Source organism: Equus przewalskii, chromosome 5, assembly GCF_037783145.1.
Source record: "Equus przewalskii isolate Varuska chromosome 5, EquPr2, whole genome shotgun sequence".
NCBI lineage: Eukaryota > Metazoa > Chordata > Mammalia > Perissodactyla > Equidae > Equus > Equus przewalskii.
In genome coordinates, this window is record NC_091835.1 from 54,030,974 (window position 1) to 54,054,532 (window position 23,559).

Below are 23,559 nucleotides of genomic sequence, written 5' to 3' on the forward strand. Positions count from 1 at the left end.
CCATGGAGTGTGTGCTAGTTTGTAGAGGAAACATGAATAAAAGTGTTGCTGCGAAGCAAGAAGGCCAGGTTGAACCAAGCACTCATCTGTTATTCATTCGGTGTCTGTTGAACACCTATCATTGCTCCTTCATTCGGCAGTTATTTAGTTAGCACCCACCATGTTTCAGATGCAAAGACGGCTCACAAAGAATGCAAAGTCTATTGGAAGAGAGAGAGACATGTATGTAGCCAAGTCTAACCTAGTCCATTCAGTGGGATCCCTGCCGTAATGAAGGTTCATCCAGATGCTGTAACTGGCATATGAGTGAACAAGTAATTCCAGGAAGACTTCACAGACTGAGCCCCAGTTGAGGTGGACCTTAAGGGATGAGGAAAGGGTCGCAAAGACAGTCCGTGCAGAAGGAAGAGAATTAGTGTGTCGGAGGGTGTGCCCTGTTTGGGGAAGTTTGGAGTGCTCTGGTAGGGAGAGCATGGGAGTAGGAGGAAGAATAGAGGCGATAGGGTATTTGCGTAATGGAGTGCACCTTCCTCTGTCGTTTTTAAGGCAAAGGTAACAAAATTGGCAGAAATATAAATAAACCTGTGAATGGACCAGAACTTTTTCTACTTGAATAAGTTAACACATGCTTTAAAAGTATGTAACTATTCCATTGGTGGCTCTTAACTTTTGCTTCTTTCCTTAGAGTGACTTTTAGTGTTTTTAAAAAAAAGTAAACTACTCTCTAGCCTTATGAGCACTCATAAATATCAATACAGTGTGGAGAAACATGAGTATGCTCATTGTGAGTCCATTTTTAATATTTGTTTTTATTTTAGGATAATTTCGGAGAATTGGTTTGGGAGCATCTCATTTTCATCTCGTATGCAGTGGCTTGGGAAGAAACACTTCTAATCTTGCTCTTATTTCCTCCAGTCAGAAGAAGGACTTTTACTTCTTGTCCTCACTGAATAGAAAGCTTTTTTTCCTACCTAATGAAATGTATCTGTTTATAAAAAATTGCTTGTGTGGGGTTTTAAAAGCAGGTGCTGTTAATGTTCATAATCAAAATGAGGAATTTCAAGCTATTCAAGGCTAGTTCTTAGAGTGAGAACATGCATTATGCATCCTGACTCTTTTCCAAAAAACTGTCCTGAAGATGTTACATAAATTTCATTTTCATGGAAGTCGCCAGCAATGGAAGTTGTCCAGGCCACTCCATCAGACTCTTCCTAATACTTGTAATTTAATTCTGGGCACTTCAGGTCACAGCAGGAGCAGAGTTATGCCATGGTAGTTGTACAGGTGTGTGGTCAAGCAGCTGATGTTAAAAATTTTATCCAAATACATGTTGCACAGTTACTAAATTAGCTTCTGATTCTTTTGTGGCCTTGTGGGAAATATATCCACTGCACCTAAGTTTTTAGAAGTATCATCCTGAAATTTTCTTTTTTGTTAAAGCTCCTTTTTGTTTAGTTTTGCTTTTTTTCCTTCCCAACACATGACTTTCATTATTCCCAGAATTTATACTGGAAACGGCATTAATTGGAAAGGTAGAATAATAATACCAGTTAATTCTGGAAAAATAATAGATGTCACATCAGATGTGTCCTGGGCCATGAGGATGTACAGTTTGTATTTTCTCTGGTTCTAAATCTGAAGTTGTTATTTGCTTTTTTTTTTTTTTTTTGCAAAAGATTAGCCCTAAGCTAACATCTGCTGCCAATCCTCCTCTTTTTCTTGCTGAGGAAGACTGGCCCTAAGCTAACATCCATGCCCATCTTCCTCTACTCTACATGTGGGATGCCTACCACAGCATGGCTTGCCAAGCAGTATAGGTCTGCACCCGGGATCCAAACCAGCAAACCCCAGGCTGCCAAAGCAGAACGTGTGACCTTAACCCCTGTGCTACCTGGCCAGCCTGGTTAGTTGGTTTTTTGATTGAATTCTGGATGGCCCCATGTAACCATTTTGGACTCCACTGGCTTTTATTTCTATTGCATTTGAATGAGGAATCAGGAAATTCTAGTGGGATTACATATTATATGGTTATGAACCATTTAAATGAGATAACGGGGACACATCACATACAACTCTATTTCAAAATGACATTTTTATGTTATCTGCTCTCTGTGAGCCTTTTCATGTGTCTCCTTAATCACTTGTGTATATGACAGCTGAGGAAAATTCCCCACTTCCTTTCCCAATCCATACTTCCTTTGGCATTTACAGTATGTGTAAATATACCCAAATCTGATAAAAAGAGGGCAAGAGGGAGGGGGAAAGGGTGAGCACTGGTCTAAGCAGATGGGCCAGGTGCTGTGAAGGTTACAGGACGATCCCAATTCATGGACTCTGCCCAGGAGCTTAGCATAACGTTATATGAACACGCAAACTCACAGGAAGTTCAGAAATTCAGGATGGAAAGTGATAAATCACCGATGAGCGTGGCTAGTCAGTGCTGCAGGGGAAGTTGCTGTGGACTGAGTGCTTAAGCTTTTGGGGGAGGAGAGAAAGGCATCAAAGGCTCAAGGCTTCAAAGAGGGAAGGGAAGATGTGTCCTGTGATTTGGAGACTTGAGTAGCAGGAAGGAGCCTGTGGTGTAAGTTGCCCCTGCTGTCTCCCATTTAAACACAGGCATTTGCAGTCCTGGATTTAGGACTTTGGGGGGAGGTGGAGGAACGCAAGGGCACCCCAGATCATTGCCAGTGTCCTCACTGAGAATTAGTGGCACTGAGTGTTGGGGGGGAAATAGGGATTTTGTGCCCAACCACACATTCACAAAGCTTCACGTGTCCTAGGTGTGCATCCACTGTCAGTGAATATCAGTAGCCACTGTTCCTTTAGTCCTTATTTTCTGCTTGATAAGAAGTTTTTTAGTTTGGTGAAAACATGCCTAAATGCCTACCTGGCTGTCTTACCTATTTTGAGATAAATGAACCAAGTTGCATTCTCGTATCTTTCTATTAATGGCAATGACAGTTATGCTGAATTCAAATCGGGTTCCTTGGATTAAAAACACATGCGATTTTTGTTTACCAGTGGTAGTTCCATTTTAAGGAAGGTCAGCCTTATCCATATTATTTCCTTTTTCAGACAAATGGACACCTACCTGGGAATGGAGATGTGTATCAAGAAAGGCTAGCCCGTTTAGAAAATGATAAAGAGTCCCTGGTTCTTCAGGCAAGTGATGTTGAAATGTTGATCTTTCCTCATGACATACTTAAAATGAGCATTTTAAGTTGGGGTGGCAGATTCAGATGCTTACAGGAGCCAGACTGCTGATAGAAATAAATGCAGTAGGCTGTCTGTGTGCAATAGGGAGTGGTGAGGACTGTGGCAGAATGAGGGTATGCACACCTAGTCTAGAGTGAGCAACCTTTACTCAGCCTCAGCTCCTCAAGGGCCAGCCTAAATACAGACACAACGTCATCTGATCTGATTTTTTAATACATAGCAGAAATTCAGATTTTATAATATATGTATTCATAAACCTGTATATGTGTTTTCTCATTCTGAATATGTATATTTAATTTTTCAATTTTAAAAATAATAGCACGGGCCAAACAAAACATGAAGTGTGTAGTAGAGTGCTGTCTGTAGGCTAAATTTGAGTTTTCTTTTTCTTAATAATGTTTTAAATGCTTGACATATTTTTACTTTGGTATTTTGAGCTAAATGAAATGCAGTATATATACTAGGCTGGTGATCGTTGGGGAAGAACTCAGAGATTTGCAGTAAGCACTGAGAATGAGGGACTAACCCAGTGCCTCCTCGTGGACGTTGAATTGCACCCTGGGTTTGAGCACATTTGTGGACAGTATGGTTGTGAAAGATCTCATGGGATCTGAATTCCCTGGATTCTTTTCTTTGTTCTTCATGAAGTATCAAACTTCAGTAGTCCTTGATGACTTCTCTTGCAAACATTAACTCCATTTCCTTTGTTAATCTCTAATACCACTCTCACCTCCACCCCAACCCCTCAAAAAGTTAATTTGTGTGCATGCTTTCTCTCAAAAATGGTTGAAACGGTTTTAACCTATAAAATGTTGCATATCCCAATCAGCCCTAACTTTCTTTAAAATTGAATAGGAGTCCTCAGATCAATAAGCCTCACATAAACAGGAGTGTGAAGGACTTCTGTCATATTAATTCTCAGTTGTTTTCTTTATAACCAAATGAGTGGTGAGATCATTCCAGCTTTTGTTCTACTTAGAGAAATATAGTTTGCAATGGGACCCACATTCTTCCTAATCGATGGCAGTATTTTGCTCTAAATACAGGTAAGTGTGTTAACAGACCAGGTAGAGGCTCAGGGAGAGAAGATTCGAGATTTGGAGTTTTGTCTTGAAGAGCACAGAGAGAAGTTGAACGCCACAGAAGAAATGCTACAGCAGGTATGTACAGAGTCAGCACCGAGGTAGGATTTTCCTGCTGAGCTAGTAGAGATGCTACATTTATATGTCATGTTCGCTCTGATATGAGAGTAAATTTTGTGATTCACTTGGACTGGCATATTTTAAGCAAAAACCTGGAGTAGGAGGGTCTCAGAACGCATACACACAATGAGAGGTGTTCGTGTAATTAGAATCTGGAGTTAAATATTAATAGGATCGTAAGTAATTTTAATTTTCTTCTTTATGCGTTCAAGTGGTTTTCTGACTCTCAACCATGAGCATATATTTTATGAATGAGAGAAAAAATAAGCACCATCTGTGACCATCATTGGGAAAAAACTTGTAATATATACACACACACACACACATATGGTGCTCAGGTATGAGAGGACCTATAATATAGCAGATAGAGTGCACACTGGAGCAAGGCTGCTTGGATTCGAGTCCCTGCTCTGCCATTTTCTTGCTGTAACTGGCTTTTGGCAAGTTCTTAATCTCTCTGTTCCTCAGGCTCCTCGTCTGTTGAATAGGGATAATTGGCAAGTTATCCTTATGAGTTTCTACCTCGTAAGGTTTTAAGGATCGAGCCGCGTAATACATGTCAGAACAGTGCCTGGCATATAGCAAACATAGTATCATCATCATCATCAGTGTTATCATCAGGGTTAAGAATATACAAGTTTTATCTATGTGTGTGTCTCTATAATATACGCCTCCCCAGTGAGCAGACGTGTTTAGTTCTGCTCAATGGAGGTTAACTAAAGCCAATAATTTTTTCAGTGTGTATCTGTTTAGTAATTCGTCTTCACCACATCCTCTACTCGGTAGTTACTGCTTTGTGGTCGTAAGTGAGATGCATCCACATGTGGCTGTTCATAGTAAAACAACCTTTGAATGTGTCTTAAATTCTAATAGGAGCTTCTGAGTAGGACATCCTTAGAAACTCAGAAGTTGGATCTGATGGCTGAAATATCCAACTTGAAGTTAAAACTGACGGCTGTAGAGAAGGACAGATTGGATTATGAAGATAGATTCAGAGACACGGAGGTAAGTGACATCTCTCTCTATCTCTTTAGATACTATGCATGCACATGCGTGTGTGTATATATATGTGTATCTCACACACACAAGTAGAGCAAGTAGAAATTCCTTGCAATGTGAAAGGGAGGCATTTAATTACTATGTGCTCTCGTTCATTCATGCTTCATTTTTATTTTATTTTTTGAGGAAGATTAGCCCTGAGCTAACATCTGCTGCCAATCCTCTTTTTGCTAAGGAAGACTGACCCTGAGCTAACATCCGTACCCGTCTTCCTCTAGTTTATACGTAGGACGCCTGCCACAGTGTGGCTTGCCAAGCGGTGCCATGTCCACACTGGGATCCGAACTGGCAAACCCTGGGCCGCAGAAGCAGAACATGCACACTTAAACACTGTGCCACCAGGCTGGTTCCCATGCATGCTTCTTTTTTTTTTTTTTTTTTTTTTTTTTAAGATTTTATTTTTTTCCTTTTTCTCCCCAAAGCCCCCCAGTACATAGTTGTATATTCTTCGTTGTGGGTCCTTCTAGTTGTGGCATGTGGGACGCTGCCTCAGCGTGGTTTGATGAGCAGTGCCATGTCCGCGCCCAGGATTCGAACCAACGAAACACTGGGCCGCCTGCAGCAGAGCGCACGAACTTAACCACTCGGCCACGGGGCCAGCCCCCCATGCATGCTTCTTTTTAAGAATAAACTTTATACATTTTTCACACTAAATACTTTTTAGTGACTTTTTATCACTAACCGCTAATGGTAATTTTTATTTTGAGACTTTTGATCTGAATTAATCCTTTCATTAGCCTTTAGAAATACTTTTGACTTTAGAACATTTGGAGCTTCTGTATATCTGTTTTTCAATCTATCCATTCATCTGTCCATCCCTCCCTCCCTCCATCCATCCAACCCTCCAGCCCTCCATCTATCCTTCCATCCATCCATCCATCCATCCATCCATCCCTACTGATTTTCTTCATTGAGGAAATAATGGGTTTAAGTGCATGATTTTACTAGTAGTTATTATTTAGGCATACTGATTATTTACTATATAATAAGTAGATATGTAAATATGTATAGAGAACATGCTTTCATTATAAAAGCATAAAAATTACAGATTTTTAGAGGTCATTTGAGTTCAGCCTTCTACTTTTGGAGATTTTCCTCTTTTCCCTTCCTCTCATTCCCTGACCCCGTGGTGGCCACATAATGCAATCATAGATTTTATCAATAGATGGACGACATGGCAGTGGGACTAACTCTGGTGCAGGGCAAGAAGTTACAGTGTTTGGAGATGGACAGGTGGTCTTCTGCATTGTGGACACAAAGTCTAGGGGAAGTCTGAACCTGCACAACTGTGGTTAGTTTGGATACAAGATGTTAATCAAACATTAAGACTAAGTTGAAGTAGATGTTTTATGACTTTTTTGTAAGACCCCAGAGCAATATTTACATCTCTTGAGTTTGTCTCCATTTTTAATAAAACCTTTTTTTCCCAGTGCTTCCTTGCTTCCCTCCTGTTATTCTCAATAATATGCAAAGTCAGACTCTGGTCATCAAACTTCCAGTAAACTCAATCCCTGATAATTTTCTAATAAATGCTCAACACTATCGGTAAAATGTAGTAGCACATACCCAGAGATCGTAGGATATTCGATAAACTTTGTTTATATGTTAAGTAATCTTCAAAATTAGAACTGAATTGAATATGCTCATTTTCCTATTATTGTTCCCTTAATAAAAATAGAATGTTTCCCTGATTGTTTCATGAATCCAAAATTCTTTAACCTTGTCTAAGAACTTTAGATTATTTGGAGATTAATTTCTAAGAAAATATTGACGTGGAGAAGTACAGGCACTTCCAAGAGATTAGGGGTAAAAGTCTTGAAACCTTGAAAGGTTGAGGACCTGCCTGTCCCAGGAATGACCAACAGGAGATGGTTAGCATCATTCAACAGTGCCCCCTTCTGGTAAGAGCACAGATGTCAGAAATAGAGTTTCTGTGGAGCCGCGGAGTTCTCTGAAAGGGAAAAGGGAAAGGGAACACGGATTTTCTTTCCAAAAAAGACTGAGCTTCTGATAAGAAATTAGTTGGAAATAATTTGTATTCCATTTTTTAGAGTTTCATACTAAGTAGCTATTTCCAGATTTTTCAGCTTGAGTTATCATGGGAAGATATGACTTCTTTCTTGTTGGAGATGTACATTCATATTTACGATTTTGCCACAAAAGATTATTGGGTAGTTTTTTTTAATAGAAAAGTGATCTCAGTTTACAATTCTGTTTTCTTCCATTGTTTCTTATTCTTTGCAAATTGCCGCTATTTCTAAAGGAAGTAGTAAAATACAACAATGCCAAATAGGAATTCAAAGCTGTTTCCTTACAATGAGAAAGTGGGGAAATAATTTTAAAAAGACCAGATTGATGAAGAAAGAAGACTAAGAACTCATATTATGCAAAGATGATTAATAAATGGGAGAAACTGACTTCTTCCTTGAACTTGAATTCTGAACTTGTAGCTAAAAAGTCATTAAATGTCAGTTTTTGACCTTATTTGTAAAAGTCCTCTTATTGAAATATTGTATTAATAATAATATTAATAAATAATTACTCTATGATAATGCTAGGTGATACTTTTCCCCATTTTATAAGGAACCACAATTTAAAAGCCTATGAGTTTTCTGGGAAGTGTTTTTCCTAGCCTTCATGAGATTGAATTATTACACTTAGAAGTTTAGAATGATCTCTTGTTAACAAAGTTTTATTTCTTATAGCATTGTTCTATTTGTGCTCTTGTGACATTCTTGTGTAATTCTATTCTGATGTGTGTGAATTTGTGGCTCAGGAATAAATGTCTTGTGAAAGAGAAATAAAAACACATTAACCACTGGTGGGGCCTTCATGGCTTTTAGTAAAAAAGAAAATCATCTCCTTGACAGAGGGTTGGATCCCTTCTTTTGGGGGAGGTCGTATTGTTTAGCATTCTAATTTCTTTTTCCTACTCTCAGGGCTCTGGGTAAAAATATGTCACTATTTCTCAGACTATTTAGACAAATTCTACAAGCAAATTAGTTTTTTAAAAAAGTGTCAGTAGAGGGGCTGGCCCCGTGGCTGAGTGGTTAAGTTCGCGCGCTCTGCTGCAGGCGGCCCAGTGTTTCATTGGTTCGAATCCTGGGCGCGGACATGGCACTGCTCATCAAACCACGCTGAGGCAGCGTCCCACATGCTACAACTAGAAGGACCCACAACGAGGAATATACAACTATGTACTGGGGGGCTTTGGGGAGAAAAAGGAAATAATAAAATCTTCAAAAAAAAAAAAAAGTGTCAGTAGACTAGGTACCTGATTATGTTTGTATTATAAAAACATTAGGATTGCTTTCTTTTTCATTTTCCAAATATAAAATTCTATTGTGATACTAAATATGTTTGTAAATGACAGGGCCCTCGTCCACCCCAAGTTGAGAATCATTGCTTGAAAGGATTTTAGTTTTGTTCCATTCTCCCAGATTGGGTTGATGAGCAATCTGTATTTTTGTAAACAAATGAAGAAATTATAAAAATATTTTTATAAATATCCATATATCACTGAAAAGGCCCTAAAAGTAAATGGCTTTGCTAAAGAAAATTTCTCTGTTGTATTTTTTTTTTAATTAAGATTATGATAGATTACAACCTTGTGAGATTTCAGTTGTACATTATTGTTAGTCATGTTTTGGGTACACCACTTCACCCTTTGTGCCCTCCCCCCCCCTCTTTTCCCTGGTAACCACTGATCAGTTCTCCTTGTCTATATGTTAACTTCCACCTGTAAGTGGAGTCATATAGAGTTCGTCTTTCTCTGTCTGGCTTATTTCTTTTAACATAATACCCTCAAGGTCCATCCATGTTGATGTGAATGGAACAATTTTGTCCTTTTTTATGGCTGAGTAGTATTCCATTGTGTATATATACCATATCTTCTTTATCCAATCATCAGTTTCTGGGCATTTAGGTTGGTTCCACGTCTTGGCTATTGTAAATAAGGCTGCGATGAACATAGGGGTGCATGGGACTCTTGGGATTGCTGATTTCAGGTTCTTAGGATAGATACCCAGTAGTGGGATGGCTGGGTCATAGGGTATTTCTATTTTTAACTTTTTGAGAAATCTCTATACTGTTTTCCATAGTGGCTGCACTAGTTTGCATTCCCACCAACAGTGTATGAGGGTTCCTTTTTCTCCACAACCTCTCCAACATTTGTCACTCTTGGTTTTGGATATTTTTGCCAATCTAACGGGTGTAAGGTGATATCTTAGTGTAGTTTTGATTTGCATTTCCCTGATGATTAGTGATGATGAACATCTTTTCATGTGTCTATTGGCCATACTTATATCTTCTTTGGAGAAATGCCTGTTCGTGTCCCCTGCCCATCTTTTGGTCAGGTTGTTTGTTTTTTTTGTTGTTAAGCTGTGTGAATTCTTTGTATATTATGGAGATTAACCCTTTGTCGGATAAGTAGCTTGTAAATATTTTTTTCCCAATTAGTGGGCTGTTTTTTTGTTTCAATCCTGTTTTCCCCTGCCTTGAAGAAGCTCTTTAGTCTGATGAAGTCCCATTTGTTTATTCTTTCTATTGTTTCCCTCATCTGAGGAGTTATAGTGTCCGAAAAGATTCTTTTGAAACTGATGTCAAAGAGTGTACTGCCTATATTCTCTTCTAGAAGACTTATTGTTTCAGGCCTAATCTTTAGGTCTTTGATCTCTGTTGTATTTTAAAAGAGAGAGTTCATATAGTGATTTTTTTAGTCTACAAATATCTGATCAATGTTTGTGAATGATTAGCCACCTTTCTTAATAAGAATTACAGTCGTCTTTTATCTTCATAATCCCATCATTTTGGGCATAGGCTTTGGGAATTTAAAGCAGTGTTTTAAATGCAAAGATGCTTTGATTCTCAAGTAGACACATTTATTTCCGTTTGTCTGACCTAATTCACACAACTTTAACCCAGGACCTGTTGACTTAAGATTTCGAAGCTGCTATTTTGGTACAGTTCAGTGAGTAACTGCTTTCTTGATGCATTTACTTGTTTCTTTTTGGGCAGGGGCTGATGCAGGAGATCCACGATTTGAGGTTAAGAGTCAGTGAAATGGACAGTGAAAGACTTCAGTATGAAAAAAAGCTGAAATCAACCAAAGTAAGTTTTCCTCAATGGCAAAGATTTCTTAACAAGTAGCTCTACTACTTATATGTGATCAATAATATAAGTAAAATATGTTTTCTACTTAGTCTATGATAAAGAAGATATTTTACAAGTGAATGGAGTTTTTCCCCAAGCTCCAGACCTTTTTGAATTTAAATACTCCTATTCTGAATAAAACTCAGGCTTAACTAGTCTGTTAGAACATAGCCTATCACTTCTCTAAATTTTCTAACCTCCTTCATAAACTGATACTATTTTCTTGGTTATTTAGCTTGTGTTTTTCTATCTGTAGTTTCCTTTCACTCCTCTGTCTTCTCTACCAGTCTTTAATGGCCAAACTTTCTAGTATGAAAATCAAAGTGGGTCAGATGCAGTATGAAAAGCAGCGGATGGAACAAAAATGGGAGTCGCTGAAGGTGTGGTAGACTTGGGTAATGGGGTCCATGGCCTGTTGCTTTCTGGCTTGTATTGTTTTGCTGTGATGGTGTTTTCAGTAGCATGTGCATTTCATTTTGTGTGTGTGTCTGGCCTGTTTCTTAAAAATACATTTATTTTAAAATAAAAGCTGGTTAAAGGGATAATGTGATCCCTAATATTGTTTTCAGAATCCTATGAAATAATTAGTGAAAAATAATAAACAAGTAAAATTAAAGTATTCTTTTATAAATTAAATCACACTCTCTCAAACTCTCTGAGATCCAAGCATGGTAAGATAGTTGCAAAAGTTCTCCTGTGAAAGAAGTCTGTTTCATATCAATAGTAGACATTGCTTTCTTCCCTCGAGACTTTCTTCCCTCGACACTTTCTTGAACATAAATGTATACAGCAGTTAACTATATCATGGCACAGTGACAATAGGACAGCACTTCTTGCGAGTGCTACTGAACATTTCTTGTACTTGACGTCCACTCTTACTACAAGTAAGAACTATAGGGCCAATTTCTTTTTTCTTTTCCTTTTTTGAAGAAGATTAGCCCTGAGCTAACATCTGCCACCAATCCTTCTCTTTTTGCTGAGGAAGACTGGCCCTGAACTAACATCTGTGCCCATCTTCTTCCATTTTATATGTGGGATGCCTGCCACAGCATGGCTGGATAAGCAGTACATAGGTCCGTGCCTGGGATCTGAACCAGTGAACCCTAGCCACTGAAGTGGAGTGCACAAACTCAACTACTATGCCGTGAGGCCAGCCCTTATACGGCCAATTTCTTAGCTTCATCAGAGAGCTACATCTTCTCATAGTACTAAGCATTATAAATATCTTTAGTACTAGAGACTGAAAATAATGTGTTATTGAAAATAAAGCTACAGTTATTAGCATTGCATGGCTTTATTTTCTGTGTTAAATAGTCAGCAAAACTTAAATTTACTAAAGCTAATTCTTTACCAAAATGAAACTGAAAATTGAAATGTTAGTAAATAGAACATTGGACTTGGCATCTTTAGTGGCTGTGTAGTTAAAAAAAAAAAAGAAGATTTAACATCTGTTTTCTAAATCTATTTTTTTCCATTGTTGTAGGAGATTCTGTTTTCTTATCTTGATGGGGATGAATTATTTAGTCCCATGATTTGGCTAAAGTTGTTCAGCACCTGCTACCTTACATGCTAATTAAGCTCTACCTTGTCCAGGGAACATGAATGCCATCTTGAAATGCTGAATCAATGTCGAGCAAGTCTTCATATATACTTTCCAGTTTGCATTTTGTTTTGCTTTTATGACACTAAGCATCTAATTTGATTATCTTCCTTGATTAACTTGGTCAGATTTTTTTAATTTAGCATACGATTTAAACCTTAGGGCTACTGTCGTCCTAATTACATTTTAAAAGATTTCTTTTTAATTTTGTCACAAAGAAACTTGAAATAATTATACCATAATTAGTATAAATTGGACTTTTATTAATTGTCTTGCTTCCTGCTTATCATCGCCATTGTCTGAATTCTGAAGTTTGCATCTAAATTCTTGTAGTTTTTTGTTTCATTTGTAAAAATTGATTATTGACTGAAGAATTAACATAGTCTCTGGATATTCTCTTTTAGTCATAATCTGCTCTTCTTAAATGAATTTATCACTTGTAGGAAGAACTGGCATCTTTAAAAGAACAACTGGAAGAAAAGGAATCTGAAGTAAAAAGGCTACAAGAAAAATTGGTGTGCAAGATGAAAGGGGAAGGGATTGAAATACTTGATAGAGGTGAGAATATATATTTAACGTTTATTATCTTATTCGGTTAAAATCGTTCAAGATCTATAAAAGAAACTGATGTTAGTTGATGTGTAATTTAAGCATCAAAGAAAGAGTAGCAGAAGCCATGTAGGCCTAGGACCACAGGGAATCTTCCAAAACTCTTTACTGTACTTGAGGATCTGTTAACGTCCTCTTCAGCAACTGGAGAAGAGCACCTCTATGCTTTACTTGGTGTTTATTTTAGATTACTGAATTGTAAATTCTCATCATCAAAGAGTTCTTGTCTAAATTGTAATACAAGGGAGTGTCAGAAAGAGTTAAAAGGAACCATTACTATGTCCCAAGATTATTTCCCACTGAACTTAACTTGAGACAACATAAAGTAAGACATTTAGAGACCTTGCCTGCCCTTTTGAGAGAAGAGATGACAGGCTCTGTATCTTTGGAAAATCAATGAAAATTTCTGATCATGCATTGAGTGCTCCATCTTCTAGAAAACAAAAATAGGCTAATTCTCTTTTTGGAAAAGTATATGAATTTATCCAAAAATTGTTTTCATAATTGAGGAGGTGTGTCCTGGATATCATATGGACTGTGATTTCTAATAATGTAGATTATACCTGATAGAAAATAACTTGAATGAAATGTGTTCTTTTGAATTATATTTGGACACGCCTGTAACATCTGACAACACTACATCAAATTTAATCTTTCTTTGTTATTACAAATGATGACTGTGAAAAAAGCAACTTCTGAGTCATTCAAAACAGGATGAATTCCATATAGTGTAGCTTTGGTACGTTTTTATCTATCATGTGCACATTGGTAACATTATTACCTGTACAATGAGGGACTTGAATTAGATTACCTCTAAAGTCTTCTCGGCTCTAGAATACACTGGCTTTATATACCTGTAGGTATCACAATTTTCTGTACGTCAGCAAACTCAATTCATCAAACATTGAGGGAGATGGATTTTTCTCCTCTGTATTTTGGCATATGTAGAATCGTATGTTCTTAAAGGGCATTCATAAATAGGTCATGCTTTTAGGATTTTAAGAAAGAAGTGGAATCATAGGACTTGTGGACTAGAGGATATATTAAAATAGTGCTATCCAAGGACTAGTACTGATCTGTGAACTGATTGTTACCAGTGCACAACCAGATAAAGACAGATTGAGAGCAAGTTTTTACAAACTTCATGGCAATCTGATGTCGACATAACATCTAACTGCATGATCAGTAGATTCATGTGATTGAACAGGAGATAGACTGTTTCCATGTTGTTACTCACCATGAGTGGTGAGTTGAATGTGATGTAAACAATGTCCTGGTCACGTTCCGGAGGGCTATATTTCAAATTCTACTGGAAATGTAAAAAGAACCAAAGCAATGTTGATGGTTTTTCATCACATATAGTGTAAGAAGCACGTGTACTCCATAGGCCTGATTTTAATACGAGAAAATCAAGGTTCAGAAAAATGAAGTGACAGAGATAGGAACTTACATTTAGGTCTTCTGATTAATTACATTAGATTCTCTTTCTAACCTCCCATGGAGCATTATGTACTGTATTACCAACCCTAAACTCACAAAATAATGCTTAATATTCAGTCTTTATGAGGTTAAAGTGTTATAGGTAAACGGAGACTAAATAATAGTGCTTTAAAAATACCATTTATTGTTGTAATGTATGCTAACCTCCAATTCGATGGGTTTTCCTGCACAGATGAAAATTTTAAAAAGAAGCTCAAAGACAAAAGTAAGGTTTTTGGTGTATTTCCATCAGCCCTTACATTCACCAAAAGTACTACTCAGACTCTTCTTTGCATGTGTTTTAAAAACATTTCTCTCACCAAAGATGTAGAGTTGCTTCATCGATAAACTCTCCATTTCTTCAGAGTGTACAAAATAGAGAGTTAACAAACAAAAAATAAAAACAAGGAGTAAAAGATCATTTTGCAGATTTTATCTGACTCAGCTCTTTTGTTCCACAGGATATGACAGGGCGCCCAGAGAGCTGGACGGAGAAAGTGTTTTCTCTGTGGCCCAGGAGATACAGGGTCAGAGGAGAAAATAATGTTTATACTCCTGTGAGAACTTACTGTTTTTAAGGTTTTACCATAGTTGAAAGATCCTTTCATACTTTTGCTTTTCAGTGTTTTGTAGCTCACTTTTTACTGGCATCTACATTAGAAGCTTCTTTAAACATACCCTCTTGATGTTAGAAAAGAGATTGCAGGCCGATTACTAGAACCCAGATTACTTAATGCAGGATGAAGATAAATCCCTAATGGACTCTTTCCTCCAGACTTTGAATTCTTAAGTCAAGGGAATTTGCCTTAGGAAAAAAAAAAGGCAATTCCTAAAGGATGTACCTTAATTGAAAATGTTATATCAGTGCTGTGCGGTGCACTGTTGTTTTAAAAACTATCTATTTAAAAACTAGTAGGGTTTTTTTCTCAGAAGGCGGCAAACTTAGCTGAATTTTTTTCTCTGTTGTAGTTTTTTAAATTTGTGATTTCATTTTAGGTTGACTTTTCATCTTTAAAATATTTATTCTGGGGCCGGCCCAGTGGCGCAGTGGTTAAGTTTGCACGTTCTTGCTTCTCGGCGGCCCGGGGTTCGCCAGTTCGGATCCCGGGTGCGGACATGGCACTGGTTGGCAAAAGCCATGCTGTGGTAGGCATCCCACGTATAAAGCAGAGGAAGATGGGCATGGATGTTAGCTTAGGGCCAGTCTTCCTCAGCAAAAAGAGGAGGATTGGCAGATGTTAGCTCAGGGCAATCTTCCTCAAAAAAAATAATGATGATTTATTCTGTTATTAAAATAACATGCTTTTGTATTTGAATATCACATTTTAAGGGAAATCCCTTTGGGCTTACTTTGCCCTTTATGTTTTAAAATCATATTGGAAATGAAGTTTATAGATGAAGCAAAGTACTTATTATCCTTCTGTACAGAACCTACAACCAGCTTCTTAGCATGACTCCTCATGTAAATATCACATTCCATCAGGCACTTTCCATGCGTGTCTCGATCTTGGTTATAACTGAATTATCATTTTAATATAATTTTTTCTGCTTTTGTCATCATGTACACTGTTCATTGCTTTTGCCCACTGCTTTATAGGTTCCTTTTTTGAAAACTTCGTGTTTTTATTGTTATAGCACTGAAATTCATCTTCAGTGTTCTCATGAGGATTTTGGTGTTGCTTTGAGAGAGAGTAGTTAGCTCTCTTACCCGTACTGTTTTCTTTCTGGAATGATGACTATTCAGGTGAGACGGAAGGTGTTCATTTTTCAGATTTTCCCTAAAACAGAATATGGATGGTAGCTGTGCCCTTTTAAAAACAAAACAAAACGAATCATTAACATCTTTACCTTAAAACATTTCAATTGGAAGAGTCAGCTTCTCATTATCGTCACATGTGTTAACTAAACTGGCTTCTGATTTGATGTTGTGATATTTTCAGATATTGAAGTACAAAAAATGAAAAAGGCTGTGGAATCTTTGATGGCAGCAAATGAAGAAAAGGTATCTAGACAAATTTTAAATATTTATGTGGATGTGTTGTAACACCGTTTTGATCATTCCATGCATTTTCTTGAACTATCCTAGTTTGAAAGAACGTACCCTGAACACTACTGGCATTAAGGGGCAAACATTGTCCCTTCCTGTCTAAGTGTGCCCACTCTTGGTGGTGGCAGTTGCAATTGTGACTATGTGCATAGGAATGCAGACCAGCAGCACTGGCTCCACTGAGAATTCTCTCACCCCTCCCCTCATGAATTTAGAAAATATTCAGGCTATCAGATCCGTTCTTTATATTCAGGCAACATGTGAGAGAAAGGATACAGTCCATCATGGTACATCTTTTCTGTGAGCACTGGAAATTCTGGGCTACAATAGGAACTCTAGAGGAAGTAGCCCATGACAACTTTAGCTTCCTGGTCATGTTGATTTTCTTTTCCATGTATATGTTATTTCCTTCATACTCCTGGTCTCTTTCACATCTGGGATTGTTTCTGCTTTTCTGGGTGGTGAGATACTGGAAAACAGAGGCACAGGCTCCATGAAATCAAGTATGGCCCTAGGCCATGTTTTAGCTACATTGGCTTAATGCCAGGGTCTCCAGGAGTTCGTTGCTTCTCCTCACTTCATCCTGCCAAGAGCAGGGATGCAGTTACCCTACTAAGGTAATGTAAGGCTTACCTTACCTGACCAGCCATACATCTGGCAAGTGGCAACAGTTGGATTTGGCTCCTACCATCAGAACTGCTCTCTCCTCATGTCCCTTAATGAATAGAGCAACAAGGCATTTTCCCAAGAAAAAAGTAATTGCAAGGAAGTAAAAAACAAGCAAATGCCAGAGAACTTCATCTTGATCTTTTTCTCTTATCATAAGTTTCTTTCTCCAATTCTTGCCTACTCCATTGTACTTGTTTCTTTGTTTTTGCCTTTCATTCTCTTTATCTGCTTTTTATTCTATGAAAATAAATTCCTTGTCCTACCCACCCACATATGTTTTTCCTAGTCTTTTTTTGCTAGTCTTTCTCACTGTTGAATAAAAAGAAAGATCATTAGCAAGCTTCCCATATAGTTTTTATTTAAGAAAATAATCACTGAAATTTATTTTGTTTTGATTTATCTCCTTTAAAAAGCAACAATAACAAACAAAACTCTCCATGTTGAATGAGGGCTTGCTAGATGCTCAAACTGCTGTAGGAGCACCAGGACCACCACTTCATGGTGGTTCCAGATGGCTTCAGAGAGCACATAGTTGAGCAAATTCTGAAGAATAGCAAGAGTTGTTCGTCAGGAAAATGAAGGCTTCTAGGCAAGGGATCCATGAGCGAAAATGTGTCTCGAAAACCAACGCTTGAAACAGCCCAGTGCATGCTGGGAGCATGAGATACAGGTGGAGGGGGGTGTATGAAGCTGATAAAAGAGCTACAGTGAGATGTTATGGGACCTGGTATGCTAGGCTGATAATTTGAGGTCTTAGCTTGTAGACCTTGGGCAGTGATATAATTAAATTGCCATTTTACAAAGCTAACTCTGGTGGCAGAATGGAGGCAAGAATAAGGGAGGGAGAGTGAAGACAGAACAATTAAGAGGCTGTTGAAATAGTCTAGGTGAGAAATGAAGAAGCGTTTGTAGGGGAGGAAGAGAATTCCTCTACCCTGTCTAGGTCTTTCTAGCTGGTTTATGAATTAAATTGATGTGAGATAGAATAATAGGAGAAAATCAAACAAAGCTTTATAACATGTATACATGAGAGAAACCCAGAAAAGCTGAGTAACTCACCAAAATGTCTGAGCTGCCAGCTTAAATATCATCTTCAGCTGAAGACAAAAGAGGATGTTGGGGGTAGTGGTTTGGGACTTCAAAGGGGAGGAAGGCAATTCACATGGAAACAGAAAAACAAATGTTTGGTAAACAGAACTTTGATAAATCAGAGTGGGTTCAGCAAAGATCCTCCCAGTCTACCTATCCCCAGAGTTATCTATGGCGATGGCCTGTCCTGGGGACAGGTCTTTTATCTTAAATTCATTTAGGCAGTTAGGGGGGAAGTCAAAGTCTCTTTCACAGTCTTTCATTCTTAAAAATAATCAAGGCAAAGAGACATATTTTGAGGTGGTTAATTCTGATCCCCCACAGGCTGAAATAAGGCAATGGCAGTGAAGTGGTAAGGAGGGAAGAGATTTTAGAAAAATTTACAGGTTGATGAGATTTTAAAATCTTTGGATTTGAGAGTAAGTTTCTGGTTGGGGCAACAGGGTGAGTGATGATGCCTTCAAAGGATTAAGAGAATCCAAGCAGTGGTTCAAGGACTGGGGGCAAAGAATGAGCTTAATTTTAGATATATTCAATTTGATGTGCTCATGGTACATTTAAAAGGAGATTTCTCATAGTAAGTTGGAAAATGAATCTCAATTTTAGATTAATGTAGAATTATAGATTGATGGAGAGTGAACCCTATCAATTTTAGGAGATATAAGGAATTGTAGATTGATGGAAACTAAACTATAGTTGATGTATCAGTTAGCTTTTGCTCTATGACAAATCACATTATTATTTCTCATACTTTTGGGGATTGACTAGCTGGTTCTTCTGGTCTGGGCTGGCTTAGCTGATCTCTACTGTTAGCCGAAAGCTGGGATGGAGCTGGATGGTCTCGGATGGTGTGACTCAAATGTCTGGTGGTTGACACACCAGTCTAGGTGGGCCCCAGCTGTGATGTCTTTTCTCCAAATGGTCTCTCATCCTTCAGTAGACTAGCCTATGCTTCTTCATATAGTGGCCTCTGGGTTCCCTAGAGCAGCAAGAGAGGGCAAGCCCCAATGTGAAAATACTTTTCAAGCCTTTCTTGAATCGTATTTGTTGATATGTCATTGGCCAAAGCAAATCACATGGTCAAGCCCAAAATCCCTGTGGGAGGAGCTAGGGAGACCATCTTTATAATCCACCACAGTGAAGGCATGGGAAAAAGAAGAGGGTAAGGACAAAACCTTGAATGTCTAACATTTTATACTCCATGTAGGGAAGATAGTGGGGATTATGGAAGTAGAATATCTACCTGGTCAAGGGATTAAGAAGTCAAAATAAAAGAAAAGAAAGAGTGGAAAGAAAAGTGAAAGGAGAAGGAAAGGGTGGGGTCAATTAAGTGCCAAATAGAGGTCAATTTAGAAAAAGGATGAAAAGTGTTCATTGTTTTTAGTAAACAAAAGGTCCCTGGTGACTGGTTGATGGACTTTAGTGGAGTGTTTTGAGAGGAAAAAGCCAGGTGGTAATTAATGATGGCTGATAAAGACAGCAGGTGTAGATCTTTTTTTTTCAAGACCTGACACATAGGTTAGGGAGGAGAATAAAGTTGATTTTTTTTCCTTGTTTTTTTGTTTTGTTTCTTATTACCTTGTTTTGTTTTTGTTTTTTAAAGATGGCAGCTGAAGGATAGGATCTCTAAATTTAGAGGTACTTTTTCTGTATCTCTGATGTATGTAGGAAAAGTATTCTAGATATTACCAGTTTTACTAAAGTCTAGAAGTATTCTTTGAATAATGTAAATAATTCACGTCTACGTATTCTTTGTGTCACAATTACTTTTACTGCTTAAAATCATAGTATTAAAGCTGATAATTTATTTTGTTAATAGGATCGGAAAATAGAAGATCTTCGACAATGCTTGAACAGGTACAAGAAAATGCAAGATACGGTGGTATTGGCCCAAGGTAAAAAAGGTAGTGTAGCTCTAAAGGTTTTTCTACTTTACTTGATCTTAAGGGGCTATGAACTTTTATATTTGACCTCAATTTTGTTCATGGAGCATATCATTTACCAAATTAGATAGCTCATTCATTCACTCAACAATGTTATTAGGCATCTGTTCTCTGCCAGAAAGTAGGTAGGCTAATGAGCCTACCGTAGATTGGTTGGTCAGGGAAAGCCTCTTCAAGGAGTTGATTAGATAGCATTCCAGGGAGAAAGAATAATCATATATGCAAGAGCCTAGGGGAAAAAAGAAGTTGGTCTGTTGAAGAAGAAGACTAGTGTGAGTGGAAGGTAGTGAGCAGAGGGGAGAGTGAGATGAGATGGTAGAGGTGAGCACCTGCCAGGTCATGCAGGTGAGGAGTTTGGCTCTTACTTGAGCCCACAGGGATGCCCTGAAGGGTCTTAACAAGTCCACGACATGATCTTTGTAACAAATGGACCATATTGGGAGGGAGCAGCAGTGGAAGGAAGGAAAGACAATCAAGAGACTCTTGCAGTGTTTTAAGTGGAAAGATCTGATGGTACTGATTGGAAATATATTTTAGTGTTAGAATCAACAGGATAGTGTGATGAATTAGATGAGGAGGGTGAAGAAGAGGAAAGAATCAAGAAAGATCAACATTCTGACTAAAGCAACTAGGCGGCTGATGGTTCCATTTGCCAAGGTGGAGAAGCCTAGAGAAGGAACATTGGAATGGTTAAGGGGGATTGTGTTCAGCTTTGAATATGTTAAGTTAAATAAAAAAGAAAAGAAACAAACCTGTAGGACATCTAAGTAAAGATAGTTATGCATTTTGTTCTATTTGTTATTATTTTATCTGTAGATGGGCCAATTGGTCATCCTCAGATGTGGAAAAGCTTTGGGAGTCACTCAAAACAAACAACGGTGTTAAGAACTTTGAAAGTTGCTTGTTTATTAGCAATGCATAGGTGGGGTTATTTGCTCTACACATAAGAACTAGAAATAAATAAGTCTTTTGAAAGGTAGTTGTGAAACAGTCAGATTTTGAAATTTTAGTTTTGATGAGTTCACAAACAGAAAATCCTGCTTTGGACCAGAATTTTTGGGGGGGAAAATGGATCTTCATCTTTTCACAGGGCCTGGCATATATTAAGACTTTATAAATATCTGAATGAACTAGTGTACCTCTAATTGTTAGTGTTGACTTACGGCATTTCTCATACCTTAAAAAGAGTCTCTCTTTTAAGGAATATTGCAAATTAGCAAGTAATTAATTGTTACAAAAATATAGCATTTAAAACATTGTTTCATTTTATAGAATCTCAATGCTCTAATTCTTATGTTTAAAAATCAAGGAAGAACAGATTAATTCCAGTAATTAGCCTATATTGTAAAACATTTAGAAAGTAGAAAAAAGGGGTGAAAATCACTTATGATTGCATTCGCATGATCCCTATTGGTATTTTCATGTATTTCTTTCCAGTCTTTTTTCTGTGCATATAAATATGTAGCTAAAAGAGCTGGTTTTTAACCATATACAGCAGGATAGATTTTCATAACCATTGAAAATGATGTCTTGTTCCAGTGAGGAGTTATATAAATAGTGATTTCTCACTAGGATTTATATTTATTTAGTTAATCCTCATACAATTCTAATAACATCTGAATTCTAATAAAATTAGAATAAAAGTCTGTTAAAACCTAAATTAAGAAGCTATGTCTAGTTTAGTATCTTTAAGCAAGTATATGATTTACTATTTTATATGATTCAGAGACTAGAGTTGTAAGCATCATTCTTTCTGTTTTTAAAAAAGAATATCTGGCACTGGGTTGTTCCGCACTTAATTCTTTTCATTTCTAGAGTGTAAAAAAATTCTCAAAAGTTCTGCTTTGCTGGATATATGCTTGCTTTTCTTCATCAGGCTGTTCTTTCTGCTTTAAAATGAATGGCACAAAGGGATCCTTTCAAGGAATCAAAAGATCTTCTATCTTTTTTCTTGTCCTTTGTTCCTTTCTACGGTTTTTTAAGAGCACAGTAGTGACGAAAATTGAGTTGTTCAAATAGTGACTTTGTCGCTATTCAGAATTGGTTTCTTGTACCACTAGTATTCCTCACTGTGGTTATTTCTGAACTGAAATTTGTAAAACCCCAAATTTTGAAACAAAATTACAGGAGGGTTGTTGAACTAAATTAACTTTTAATTTCAATCCTGTGAGTCCATCATTGTACATATTAATACCACTATTAATTAATACTACTGCTGGATACGCATGTGGCCCAAGAGCCCCTGGGCCTCAGGTGCTCCCAGTTGAAGATGTTGTTTCCTAGGTCACATGTTGTTTTGCAAGTGATGCCAGGAGAAGTGGCCTCCTTGATTTTTGAGGATCAGAAAAATTTTTACTTTCAATATAATTGGGCTTCTTATCTTGCTCCGAAAATGAAATAGAAATGAAAAGTTGCTGTTGACCTCTTTTTGCTTTGTCTTTTCCTAGGCCAAGATGGCGACTACGAAGATCTGCTCACTTCCAGTTCCGTTTCCACTTTGCTGGACGTGCAGAGTTTTAGTGATCTGGAGAAAAGTCTATCACCTATACCAGTAATGGGATCTCCCAGTCATGACCCGTTTAACACAAGTGTTCCAGAAGAGGTATTTACTGACTCTTAATATTTTCTTCATGTTGAAGAGATTGTGTTCTTGAAAGGCAAAGTGCTGTTGATAACATGAAAGACATGGATTCTTTTCTCAGTTCAATTACTGACTTGGTTTGTCCTGGCAGGTTTTGGGTCCTATAGGTCTTTATTTGAAATGTGTTTTTTCCTCCTCTCTTTAATAAATAAATGCCTTGAGCAATGTCAAAATTGCTTATAATTCAAGAAGAATATATGAATCCCTTGGAGATAGATGTCATCTTAAATATGAGATTGTAATCTATTTATTAAAGAGTAAAGAAGGGAATAAAGTGGGGATAAAATTAGATTGTATAAAGAAATTGATTTTAGTCCTTTCTGATGGTGACTCTGAATGATGATGGAATAAAATTTCCCTTTGATTTCTTTAGACTTGGAAAAAGCAACTGGAGGGAAATAAACAGTCTTAAAATCATTTATCTTACTTTCACATTAAACTGGCAGCAAAGTCTGCTTCCATCATCTGTTGCACACTGCTCCAAAACTTTGTAGCTTGAATGACATTTATCTTGCCGACAAATCTGCCATTTGGGCAAGGCTTAGCAGGAGCATCTTGTCTCTCCTTCACTTGGCAGCAGCTGGAGTGGCACAAAGGCTTGGGCTCGAGTCATCTGAAGGCTACTTGTTCATATGTCTGGTGGTTGAGGCTGGCTGTCACCTGGGACCTCACCTGAGGCTCTGGCTGGAACCACTACATGTGACGGCTTGGCTTCCCCACAGTATGGTGGCTGGATTGTAAGGATGAGCATCCCAAGAAAAGGACTAGGCAAATTTATATTACCTTCTGTGACATATCTCAGAAGTCACATAGCATCTCTTCTCCTATAGTCATAGGCCCACCCAGATTCATGC

General features: G+C 37.7%; 1 protein-coding gene across 30 annotated transcripts in view; it reads left to right on the forward strand.

The window, feature by feature from the left end:
• The window catches only part of PPFIBP1 (PPFIA binding protein 1), a 169,354-nt gene that overhangs the window by 121,082 nt on the left and 24,713 nt on the right, over positions 1 to 23,559 (forward strand). For 4 of the 30 annotated variants that reach the window (XM_070620875.1, XM_070620877.1, XM_070620879.1 and 1 more), the window contains 10 exons: positions 3,076 to 3,162; positions 4,263 to 4,376; positions 5,292 to 5,423; positions 10,494 to 10,586; positions 10,916 to 11,008; positions 12,672 to 12,786; positions 14,510 to 14,542; positions 16,257 to 16,318; positions 19,941 to 20,025; positions 22,512 to 22,666. In XM_070620875.1, the coding sequence (XP_070476976.1) occupies positions 3,076 to 3,162; positions 4,263 to 4,376; positions 5,292 to 5,423; positions 10,494 to 10,586; positions 10,916 to 11,008; positions 12,672 to 12,786; positions 14,510 to 14,542; positions 16,257 to 16,318; positions 19,941 to 20,025; positions 22,512 to 22,666 (969 nt within the window). The remainder of the gene's footprint in view (positions 1 to 3,075; positions 3,163 to 4,262; positions 4,377 to 5,291; positions 5,424 to 10,493; positions 10,587 to 10,915; positions 11,009 to 12,671; positions 12,787 to 14,509; positions 14,543 to 16,256; positions 16,319 to 19,940; positions 20,026 to 22,511; positions 22,667 to 23,559) is intronic. The other 26 variants (XM_070620876.1, XM_070620878.1, XM_070620880.1 and 23 more) reach the window with 7 other exon arrangements.